The sequence below is a fragment of the Podarcis erhardii genome (assembly GCF_964252035.2).
Source record: "Podarcis erhardii genome assembly, chromosome: 7".
NCBI lineage: Eukaryota > Metazoa > Chordata > Lepidosauria > Squamata > Lacertidae > Podarcis > Podarcis erhardii.
This window is the reverse complement of record NC_138511.1, coordinates 13777024-13789563: the sequence shown is the minus strand read 5'-3', so window position 1 is coordinate 13789563 and position 12540 is coordinate 13777024. Positions and strand designations below refer to the sequence as shown.

Sequence of the window (12540 nt, the reverse complement as noted above, 5' to 3'; positions counted from 1 at the left end):
GGAAGGGATACTGAGTCATCTAGCCCAACCCCCAGCAATGCAGGCATTACGGATTCATGGGGGTGAAAGGGATGCCGGCCGTGAATTCTCTGTGCCCCCCACCCACTGCCAACTGTGATAGAAAGGTTTGTTTTGCTGGGCAGCTTGGGTCCCAGAGTGTTTTCTTTTTCTTTTTTTCCTGCCAGCAAACAGTTAACGAATGGCAGCCTCTGATTGGCCGGGGTTCCAGGAGGGAGAGTTGGAAAGGAGAGGATTTTGAGCAGGGGTCAGCAAACTTTTTCAGCAGGGGGCCGGTCCACTGTCCCTCAGACCTTGCAGGGGGCCGGACTATGTTTGGGGGGGAGGGGAAATGAACGAAGTCCTATGCCCCACAAATAACCCAGAGGTGCATTTTAAATAAAAGCGCGCATCCTACTCATGTAAAAACACCAGGCAGGCCCCACAAATAACCCAAAGGTGCATTTTAAATAAAAGCACACATTCGACTCATGTAAAAACACACTGATTCCCGGACCGTCCATGGGCCGGATTTAGAAGGCGATGGGGCCGGATCCGGCCCCCAGGCCTTAGTTTGCCTACCCATGATTTGGAAAGACAGTTTGTAAGTTGGGATTGAGGTAGGGAGCTAGGGAGTGAGAGGAGAGAGAGTTGGTTCTGGGTAGAAGCATCCACTCTGAGGAATACAGTGGTGCCCCGCAAGACGAACGCCTCGCAAGACAGAAAACCCGCTAGACGAAAGGCTTTTCCGTTTTGGAGGCGCTTCGCAAAACAAATTTCCCTATGGGGTTGCTTCGCAAGACAAAAATGTCTTGCGAGTTCCTGCGGGTTCCCCCCCTTCCCCCCCTTTTCCTAAGACGCTAAGCCGCTTAACAGCTGATCCGCTGATAAGCCGCTTCTCAGCTGATCGCTAAAAGCCGCTAAACCGCTAATAGCGCTAATCCGCTAAACTGTAAATAGGCTTGCTTCGCAAGACGAAAAAACCGCTAGACGAAGAGAATCGCGGAACGGATTCTTTTCGTCTTGCGAGGCACCACTGTATATCACAAGCTAGAGAAAGTGCGCTTAGTGTGAAGGACAGTGCATGGTGTCCTGTAAGAGTAATAAGCCAGAATTAACTGGGAGGCTGAGGCTGAGCCAGGAGAAGCAGACGCTGTGAGGATACAGTCTACTTAGGTCTTATTCACATCAGGAGGGGAGAGATTCTTCTACAAAAAGAGAAGACTCCCAAACCAGTTGAGAGGGCTGTGGAGACCCCTTGGGTCTGTTAGTTGGAGCACCTCAAGAGTAGGGTTGTCAAAGGGGTGTGTAACTGACAGAAAACACCACCTTCTTTAAGAACCAAAGTATTAAGCGGCAACAGCTGTGCAACAGCTGAGAAAGAACTGAAGTGAAATAGCATTATAATCCGAAGTATCCTATGTTTTACCCACTTTGTGTCATAAACTTATTTTGTTAAATAAAATCACTTGTTTGTTTGATCAAATCCTGCCTGAGACTCCAAATTACAGTGGTACCTCGGGTTAACTACTTAATTCGTTCCGGAGGTCCGTTCTTAACCTGAAACTGTTCTTAACCTGAAGCACCACTTTAGCTAATGGGGCCTCCCACTGCTGCCGCCTTGCCGCCGGAGCACGATTTCTGTTCTCATCCTGAAGCAAAGTTCTTAACCTGAAGCACTATTTCTGGGTTAGCGGAGTCTGTAACCTGAAGCGTATGTAACCTGAGGTACCACTGTATTAAGTTTTCCCTCACACAAGGAATTTGTGGATGTAGGAATTTGTGGAATTGGTGTTCTGTGTGGTGGGTGCGCTATATTTAGGTGAGGGCAGGCGCAATGGCACGGGGGGGGGGAGTGTTATTGCGCCGTCGCACCATCACCCCCAGCCCACAGCCATGCTCACCGCAGTCCAGCTCGTCCGACATGTCCCGGCAGTCCGATCGGCTGTCGCAGAGAAACTCTTTAGAGATGCACTCGCCGCTCCGGCACCTGAACTCATCGGCTGTGCAAGCGCGAACCACGGGCGTCACTGGAAGCAGATAGGGGGCATCAGGGCCACTCTTGCGGAGAGAGGTTGGGTGGGTGTAGCAGGGAGAAGCTGGCTGCACTATGGAGCCCTCCTTTCAAGGAAAGGAGCGACACCACCAAAACCTCGATCCAGCTCTCAATGCAAATTTGCCACACTTTAAATTGCACTAGTCTGCTGTCACCCATCCCGTCCCACAGGTCTCTTGCAGCTATGGGCGCAATCTTTCCCCCTCTCACTCACTTTAAGGGCTGACAATGGTGACAAGAGTGACTCTTTTTCTATTATTATTATTTATTGAGTTTATATACCACCCTATACCCAGAGGTTTGAGGGCGGTTCACAGAAAAAAAATCACAACATATATAATCAGAATGAAAACAACCACCTAATAACACACACACCTCCCTGAAAAGAGCCACATTTTAAAAGGGTATAGGATGTCAAATAGATCAACCAAGGGCCTGGTTAAAAAGGAACATTTTTCCCTGGCGCCTAAAGGTGTGTAATGAAGGCGCCAGGCAAACATCCCTGGCAAGAGCATTCCACAGACGGGGAGCCACTGCAGAGAAGGCCCCGTTTTCATGTTGCCACCCTCCAAACCTCATAGAATCATAGAATTGGAAGAGACCACAAGGGCCATTGAGTCCAACCCCCTGCCAAGCAGGAAACACCATCAGAGCACTCCTGACATATGGTTGTCAAGCCTCTGCTTAAAGACCTCCAAAGAAGGAGACTCCACCACACTCCTTGGCAGCAAATTCCACTGTCGAACAGCTCTTACTGTCAGGAAGTTCTTCCTAATGTTTAGGTGGAATCTTCTTTCTTGTAGTTTGGATCCATTGCTCTGTGTCCGCTTCTTTGGAGCAGCAGAAAACAGCCTTTCTCCCTCCTCTATGTGACATCCTTTTATATATTTGAACATGGCTATCATATCACCCCTTAACCTCCTCTTCTCCAGGCTAAACATGCCCAGCTCCCTTAGCCGTTCCTCATAAGTCATCGTTTCCAGACCTTTGACCATTTTGGTTGCCCTCCTCTGGACACGTTCCAGTTTGTCATTGTCCTTCTTGAACTGTGGTGCCCAGAACTGGACACAGTACTCCAGGTGAGGTCTGACCAGAGCAGAATACAGTGGCACTATTACTTCCCTTGATCTAGGAGGATCAAGGAGGCACACAAAGGAGGGCCTCAGAAGATGATCTTAGGGTCTGGGTAGGTTCATATGGAAAGAGGCGGTTCTTGAGGTATTGCGGTCCTGAGCTGTTTAAGGCTTTATAGGTCAAAATCAGCACTTTGAGTTGGGCACAGAAACTAATTGGTAGCCAGTGCACTCCGACCAGGATCGGTGTAATGTGCTCAAACCGTTTTGCTCCGGTGAGCAACCTGACCGCTGAATTCTGCAATAGCTGAATTCTACCCCCTCATCCCATCCTATCCCTCCTGGCTGCCTCCTTTATCCCCACAGCAGTTGAGTGGGGGTTCGCGCCGATGAATTTGAACCTTCCCATGATCTCTGAGGATACCCTAAATAACCTAACAGAGTCTAGCTTGGCTTTAGAATTAACTGCGTTGCCCCCTGTAATTCCTGAATTGTAGCGGGTTGGGCTGGATGACCCTGCGGGGTCCCTTGCAATTCTGTGATTCTATTAGCTGTGACTCCTCCATTGCAGGGGGCTGGACTACTATTCCTGGGAAAGGCTTCACCCAGCCTTGGTGGGGAGGGGCAATTCATCATGCTGGGAATGAACCCCAACACCCCCCCAGGCAAGCAAACCTGCCCTATTCAAAGCTGTGTTCCACCCCCACCCACCCAGAAAGCAGAACCCCACCTTTGGCACACACCAAAACCCACAGCACACAGTTAGGGGGCTACTAGCACAAGCCAAGCAAACCAAGAGCCAGCCACACAAACCCCCCGACATCCAAGCATCCTTCCTGCTTTTTTGATAGTTACTTGACAGATCGGCATCAATACAAACAGACTCTCCATCATCCCAGCACAGGAGGTGAAGGAAGGAGGCAGTGGAGCACTCTGAAATTCCCCCCAGACTTCTCTTGGGGAAATACTCAGCGGTGGGGCTCAGCATGCAGAAGGCTCCAGGCTCTGTCCCCAACAGAGCCATTGCTGCCAGTCACAGAGTAGAAAAATACAGAGCTGAGTCGTGGCCCTTTCCCAACCACGCCACGCTGCTGCAAACCAGGCACTGCACACTGCCCGGTGGCACGGGCATCAGGAAGCAACATGCCAGTCCCTGCCCTTGCGTGCCACAGCCCAGCTGGAGGGAGAGGCATGTGTTCCTTTGGGCATGGTTCACAGATCCCGAGGGAGGGACCAGGGATGTCCATCACTCACACTGGCAGAGAAACACATGGCACAACACAAGCAGGCGAGCGCAAAGGGACCTGGAGGCCACCCCACCCCTCGAAAAGGGCTGTGCAACAGGCAGGTGAGGAAGGCAGCTCTGCCGGTCCATGCACAGCTCAGAGATGTTTTTCTCCCACTAGAGATCCAGGGTTGCCCATTGCAATTTTACTGGCAGTGTGTTCAGGAGATGCAATAGGGAGTTCGTTTAGCTGAACCTAAGTGTATAGTTAAAGCTATGGTTTTCCCAGTAGTGATGTATGGAAGTGAGAGCTGGACCATAATGAAGGCTGATCACCAAAGAATTGATGCTTTTGAATTATCGTGCTGGAGGAGACTCTTGAGAGTCCCATGGACTGCAAGAAGATCAAACCCCTCTATTCTGAAGGCAATCAGCCCTGAGTGCTCACTGGAAGGACAGATCCTGAAGCTGAGGCTCCAATACTTTGGCCACCTCAGGGGAAGAGAAGACTGCCTGGAAAAGACCCTGATGCTGGGGGAAATGGAGGGCACAAGGAGAAGGGGACGGCAGAGAACGAGATGGTTGGACAGTGTTCTCGAAGCTACCAGCATGTGTTTGACCAAACTGCGGGAGGCAGTGAAAGACAGGAGTGCCTGGCATGCTCTGGTCCATGGGGTCATGAAGAGTCGGACACAACTAAACAACTAAACAACAACAACAAGCATATAAGACGAGTGTGCTGAATGAGGTTCTGCCCATCGAGTCCTGCATGCCATCCCCAAAGCGGCCAGATGCCAGGTGAGATAGACTTTGTGCTGGCCGCCAGGCAATGGCTTTTGCCACCTGCCTCGGCCCGCCTCCTCCAGCCCTAGAAGCATTTCCCAGACCATGACTTTAGGAACAGCAGAAGCAGCGGGGGGGGGGGGGGGAGGAGTTCAGGTATATATTTCTGAAAAATAATTTTGTGTGTCTTTGTTTCTCCATTTGTATTGTGCTATGTTATGCCCTGTGACTTGCTGTTATTTTTTGTTGATTATAGTTTAGAAATTATCTATTGCAATTGCTAAGAACGATTTTCTGCTTCATTATTATTTGCTGATATTTAATTTTACAGTGTGCTATTACAGTGGTACCTCGGTTCTCAAATGTAATCCGTTCCGGAAAACCATTCCGAGTTCCGAAAAGTTTGAAAACCGAGGCGCAAACAGAGCTATCTGCAAATTCAATTGAGAAAATGGAACAACACACAGCGGAAGCCGTTTGACTTCTGAGGCGCGTTCGAAAACAGAAGCATTTACTTGCGGGTTTTCGGCGTTCAGGTTCCGAAACGGGTCAACATTCGAGAACTGAGGTACCGCTGTATATTCTAATGGATTGTTGAATATCACTTTATTTGATACAAATCATTTGTTTTAAAGTTATGTTTTTATTATGAAATGTTTTTGGTATTGGAGCAGGTTGTCAGAAGGTGTGCAATCCTTGCTGATTCCTCAAGCTTGCAAACTGCCTTGCGAATGGTAATATAGAAAGGCGGTGTGCAAATTGAAAGTGAAATGAGATTGTGGGAAACCGCAAAACAGGACTTGAGAGTGCAATAGCAGCTCCTCCCTCAGGCAGTTTCGAGCGAACGGCACTCAGAAGCACCACTAGCACAGCCGTGGTGGAAATGTGTCGCTATGGAGGCGGCCTCTCCTGATATATAGCTGAGCAAGAAAAGTGTGTGCTCTCTCTGTGTGGAGAGCACAGGGTTGCTCCGAAACCTCCCTCTTACAATCTGCAAAGATCACTCTGGCCAGACCTCACAGATGGTGAAACGTGAGCCCTGCAGCTGTAAGAACAATCTCGGATGTTTTCTTCCATACGGGATTCCAAGGAGGTGCTGCAGAGAGGAGCCAAAGGGGGGGGGGTGACGGTTCCCAGGAGGGGGGGGGTGATCATTAGGGATGGGTAAATTCGTCCATTTCAACCCAGTTTCTCTTCTTTCCTATCTTAAATTCAGTTTCAGGATTTGAACTGGTTTTAGATCTACTGCTTTTTTGTATTTTGACTGTTGCTACGATAGCTGCTTTTGTTTCTGATCTGTTTTGTATTTGTTTTATGGTTCTCTTTAATTGAAGATTTTTATATATTTTTTAATCAGTTTCTCCGCATTTCCACAGCAATTTGCTATTTTGGCTGGCAGCAAGGGAGAAACAACACTCGTGAAATCCGATCAGCACTTTAGTGCAAACTTCTCTCGGGAAATTCATTTTTTTGAATAGTGTTTCTGGCACCATTCCGCAAGGGATTTTCTCTAGTATAATGCATTTGGGTGGCATGCTATTTCGCCCGTATTTCACGCTCCCGCCCCCCGCACAATATATGCTATTTTGCACACATCGCTTGTTTGGAAAACGGTGTCCTGAAATTTGCACAAGTGCCAGCTTGCAAGGATGGCTATGTTTCAGTTTGTGTTTCACGAAGTGTGAATTTGAAGAGATCTCCCTTCCAAAGTGACCTGAATGCGAATTTCTCCCCCAACCACACAGACCAGTGCACTTCAACTAGGGGTCCCCATTTGTTCTTGGACAGCCATCAGCCCTGACAATCACCTACACTGGCTGAGGATGCTGGGAATTGTAGTCCAACAACATCTGGGGGCCCCGGGTTGACCCACCTTCCCTTGAACTGAGAGGGGAGGTGCCTGGCAAGAAAGGGGCTTCCCGACCCTATTCTGCCCCCAGGACAGAAGCCTCCAGGTCCCATTGCACCCCTCTGACGCCACACTCACCTGGGGGCTCCATTGTAATGGGGGGAGGCGGGGTTTGGGCTGAAAGCAAACGGACAGTTCATGGTGAATGGGACGGGGGGGGGCGCCCATTTCCACAATAAACTCCACCCCATCCTAACCCACATATAGGTTCTGGTCTGGTTCACCTGCTCCCAAGCGGCGGAACTGGAATCCCCACGTGGAGGTGACGTAGGAGGCGATGGAGCCGCTCTCGATGACCGAGAAAAGCACCTGGCGGATCTGGTCCTCGTCCACGTTCCTCTCGGAGCCCACATCCAGCTCCACGAAGATGTAGCCATCAATCTCTCTGGGGGGAAAAGGAGGTGTGTGGGCACGATTCATGGACCCATCATGTGCTGAAGGGGGTAAAACCTGAATCTGGAGACAGGGTCCAGTTCCCACCTCCCCCCTAACTCTTCCTTTCCAAGGACTGTGCTGTTCAGATCCTAAAACAGTGTTTCCCAAACCTGGCTCTCGAGCTACTTTTGGGACTGATTTTGGGATGATGGGAGTTGTAGTCCAAAACCAGCTAGAGACCCAAGTTTGGGAACCACTGTCCTAAAATATCTCTCTTTTTTTCGTATAGTTTTTCATTAAATTTTCTGTTTTACAATTTAAAATACTCATTTAAGCATCCTTAAAATACTAATGACTTCCCTCCTGCTCTTTCCATGGTCCATTTTGCATATCATAAACTCCTGCATATTTTACAAAAACTAAACCATTATTACATCCATCAAAACTTATTTACACTGAATTAATCTTAATGCTGCCACCGTTTTCAGCTGTACAGAATTAATTCCCATATATTCAATACATGTTTTCCAATCTTATCTAAACGTATGTTCTTCTTGTTCTCTTATTCTATATGTTAAGTCTGCAAGCTGTGCATATTCTGTCAGCTTAAGTTGCCATTCTTCTTTGGTTGGGACCTCGCTCGTTTTCCATTTTCGGGCTAACAAAACATGGGCTGCAGTAGTGGCATACATAAATAACCTTTTTGACACCTGGGAATTTCAGTCTGAATGTATCCCCAAGAAAAAGGACTCTGGTTTTTTGGGGGAAAGTAACATATTTTTCGCCCTATAGGACACACCTTTTCCCCTCCAAAAATGAAGGGGAAATGAGTGTGTGTCCTATGGGGCGAATGCAGGCTTTCACTGAAGCCTGGAGATCGAAAGGGGTCAGTGCGCACCAACCACTCTCACTCTCCAGGCTTCAGGAAGCTATCAGCAAGCCTTGGGAGCCCGCGGGAGTTCCCGCCGGGCTCCCCAGGCTTGCAGATAGCAGCCTGTTCTGGCGGCTGGGGCTCAGGCTTCCCCCGCCCCAGCCCCGCACCGGGGGGGGGGGGAAATATGTTTTTTCTTTATTCCCCCCCAAAAAAAAAACACACCTAGGTGCGCCCTATGGTCCAGTGCGCCCTATAGCGCGAAAAATACGGTACTTTAAAACATTTTTTTTCCAATTCATTACGGATCATTTCCCAATACTCTTTTACCCTTTTACAAGTCCACCACATGTGAAAGAACGTTCCCTCAACCTCTTTGCATCTCCTAAAATATCTCAGCTTGCAGCTGTTGATTAAAAGAAACAAAGAGGAGAGGGGAAACAAGTTTCTGGATCTTGTCATCAGGGAAGAACATTGGGGCAAGGTCTTCTCTAAAGCAGGGCTGAGAAAGTGGTGATCCTTCAGATGCTGGAAAAACTTTGCCTCCCACCAGCCTAGTGGTCAGGGCTGATGATGGGAGGCTGAGTCCAAGGACAGCTACAGGGTCCCTGTCCCTGCATTAAAAGGAGGCTGATTGGAGGTAGCCAGAAGCACTGAATGCAAGTGATGATCTACTTAAGTGATGGGAAACCTGTAGCCTTCAAATGTTGTCTGCTTGGACTACTGCAATGCGCTCTACGTGGGGATACCTTTGAAAGTGACCCGGAAACTACAACTAATCCAGACTGCGGCAGCTAGACTGGTGACTGGGAGAGGCCGCTAAGACCATATAACACTGGTCTTGAAAGACCTACATTGGCTCCCAGTACGTTTCCGAGCACAATTCAAAGTGTTGGTGCTGACCTTGAAAGCCCTAAACGGCCTCGGCCCAGTATACCTAAAGGAGTGTATCCACCCCCATCGTTCAGCCTAGATGCTGAGGTCCAGTGCCGAGGGCCTTCTGGCGGTTCCCTCACTGCGAGAAGCAAAGCTATAGGGAACCAGGCAGAGGGTCTTCTCGGTAGTGGCCCCCACCCTGTGGAACGCCCTCCCATCAGATGTCAAAGAGATAAACAACTACCTGACATTTAGAAGACATCTGAAGGCAGCCCTGTTCAGGGAGGTTTTTAATTTGTGACATTTTAATGTATTTTTAATCTTTGTTGGAAGCCGCCCAGAGTAGCTGGGGAAGCCCAGTCAGATGGGTGGGGTACAAATAAACAGTTGTTGTTGTTGTTGTTGTTGGCACTTCAGCAATCACTAGCCAGCATGGTCAATGGTCAGGAAGGATGTGAGTTCGAATCCAACGTCATCTGGAGCCCAGCAATGTCTTGAGGGCCACACAATCCCTTTCCCTCTTCTAAAACAAAGCAAGATTGTGATGAAGGCAGCTAGGGGCAGTGAAGGCAAGTGACAATCTAGTTCCGGGATGGCAGACTTCTGGGTGTTGCTAGACTCCAGCTCCATCCAGCCCTGGCCACTAGCATTGCCCATTGTAGAGATGGGAGTTGTAGTTCTGCACCAGCCCAGATGTCCCCCTTTTTCTAAGGCCATTCTTGGTGGGGCTTCTTGGTCTTTCTCCTACACTCTGCTTGCTCCCACCATCTCACATCACCCGGTTAAGAGCTTCTGCCTGCAATGCAAGCTCCTTAAAAGAAAACAGCAAAGGCGGGGGTTAAATCCTGCCTCCGTGGCACCTTGGACATGGAAACCAACCCCTGGACTCACTTGATGAAGACCACGCTAACCACCTGCTCTCCGGGGATCTTGTAGTATTCAGACTCCAGCTGCAGAGAGAAAATTGCATCAGCCTCGTAGAATTGCAGAGTTGGAAGGGGCCCAAATAGTCACTTAGCCCAATCCCCTGAAATGCAGGAATCACTGCCAGGGGAGAACCATTCAAGGTGTTTGTTGCTCTGACCTTTCAGGGGATAAGGAAGAGGGCTAATTCTGCTGCATCTGGTACTGAGAGGGGCCCCCAGACCCGCTAGCTGATTGCAAGGCTCTTTGGCTAATTTTAAAATCTACTCATTTACTTACCTGCAATATTTCTAAGCCACCTTTAAAACACACACACAAATACAAAGCAAATTAAATTACAATTGTGTTAAAACAGGCTTCCTCAACCTCGGCCCTCCAGATGTTTTAAGCCAGCCTTTCTCAACCTGTGGGTCCCCAGATGTTGTTGAACTACAACTCCCATCACCCCTAGCTAGCAAGGCCAGAGCTCGGGGATGATGGGAGTTGTAGTCCAACAACATCTGTGAGACTGAGAACTGCTGTTTTAAGCCTACAACTCCCAAGATCTCTAGCTAGCAGGACAAGTGGTTAGGGATAATGGGAATTGTAGTCTCAAAACATCTGGAGGGACGAGGTTAAGGAAGCCTGTGTTAAACGTTGCATTGAAAGCTATGCAAAGCTGTCTGCTTGTCCCCAAACATACGTTTTCACTGCCTACAACAGGAGATCTGGAGAGATCAGAGGCGTGTGCGTTTCATCACCATGGAGCCACTGCAGAAAAGGCCCTGCTCCTGATACATTAACGTCTTAACTCTAGGGGGGGTGGAACATAGAACAGGGATACCCTAGCAGATGTTAAAACACTGAGTTCAAGGGAATCTTATGGGAGTAGGTGCTTATTTTGATCCAAACGCATAGGGGTATAAAAATCAGAGGAGGATAAGACTGTCCAAAGGGTCACGATCTCTGTCCCCTTGGGACAGCTCCTTTGTGGAAATGGGACAGAATCAGGCCTTACCGTGTCCACCACCGCTTTGGAGACATCCTGGAACTCCTCTGAGTTGACATCATCCAGGCGGGAGCTGTAGTCGATGGACTTTGTGAAATTCACCAGGGCCCGGAAATAGACTAGAGGGGAGAGATGATGGAGAGGAGATAGTTAGGAGATTGTTGGTCCTATTAGTGACTTAATACAGAAGAATTCCTTCTCTTGCCCACACACTCATGACCACAGATACAAATGAGAATTTTCGTGTGTGTCAAAAGTTTCCTATCTGCAAGGCAGCATCAGAGACAGTGAAGCCCAGTGATGGAGGCAGAGAGGGGCAGTGAAGGCAAATGATGGCTTCGTTCACAGAGACTCTCTTAAGGCAAATCTTTAAAAATGTAGTATAAACACCGACAACTGGGAAACGCTAGCCTGCGAGCGCTCCAACTGGAGAACAGCGTTTACCAAAGGTGCCATGGGCTTTGAAGACGCTCGAACTCAGGACCATAGCTGTCAACTTTCAGATTTGAAAATAAGGGATCAGCAGCCTTGAAAATAAGGGATCAGCTGCCTCACCCGTCCCAGGGACAGTCTAGGGATATCTGACAATCCGGGACAGCAGTGGGGAAACGGCACTGGAATAAGGGAATTTCCCGCCAAAAAAGGGAAGGTTGACAGCTATGCTCAGGACGCAAGGGAGAAATGTGAGGAAGAGGAAGGCACACTTGGAAAACCTTCACCGTGATCAACTCCAGCCTGGAAACCTATGTCCCCACTGTGGAAGGACGTGTGGATCCAGAATTGGCCTCCACAGTCACTTACGGACTCACTGTTAAAACCGTGTTTATGGAAGACAATGAAGATGTCGCCGACTTCCTGCAAAATGGAAGCTGCCGGAGATGCGAGTGCGAAGGATTTCAAAGCCCTAACTGTAACGCAAGGGAACTCTTGCCAGAGAATGTGTGTGTGTGTGTGTGTGTGTGTCAAATGAAAGGCACCAAATATGCCACCCCACCCAGGCGATAGCTTTCATGAGACATGCCTCCCTGCTCCCACACAGGCATGCAAAGCCTCAGCAGACCCCTCCTTCCTTCCAAGATGGGGAGATGAGGTGGAAGTCCGTGAAGGGGAGGGAAAGAGAGACAAAAAGGCCCTGGATATCAGCCTCGCCACCCCCAGATTTCACACAGGCTGCCTGCCAGGATCACTGGCCAGCGGCAGCTCCCAGGCACAGCTGCGAGGCAGGCCAAGCGACGGAAGGGTGTGCGACAGCAACGTTTTCGGGGCTCCAGGTGCCTCTGCAGCGAGAGCCGCATCTGCATTAGGTGCTTTCCCTGCAGGGAAACGGAACGGGGGCGAGAGGCAGCTCTGCTTGGCTGCTCCCTTTCATCTGAGGCAGTTAACTGGGGCCCTTAACTGCACTTTCTGAATGGGGAGATAGGCACCGCCAGGCTGGTCTTGGGTCTGGCTGCACAGCAGCCCTG

The 12540-nt window shown here is 49.3% G+C and overlaps 1 protein-coding gene across 15 annotated transcripts in view; it reads right to left on the bottom strand.

The window, feature by feature from the left end:
• Window positions 1–12540, bottom strand: part of HSPG2 (heparan sulfate proteoglycan 2) — a 216933-nt gene that overhangs the window by 139702 nt on the left and 64691 nt on the right. For 12 of the 15 annotated variants that reach the window (XM_081870613.1, XM_081870623.1, XM_081870621.1 and 9 more), the window contains 5 exons: window positions 11087–11196; window positions 10057–10115; window positions 7268–7428; window positions 7122–7160; window positions 1902–2027 (listed from right to left, as the gene is read on the bottom strand). In XM_081870613.1, the coding sequence (XP_081726739.1) occupies window positions 1902–2027; window positions 7122–7160; window positions 7268–7428; window positions 10057–10115; window positions 11087–11196 (495 nt within the window). The remainder of the gene's footprint in view (window positions 1–1901; window positions 2028–7121; window positions 7161–7267; window positions 7429–10056; window positions 10116–11086; window positions 11197–12540) is intronic. The other 3 variants (XM_081870622.1, XM_081870627.1, XM_081870617.1) reach the window with 1 other exon arrangement.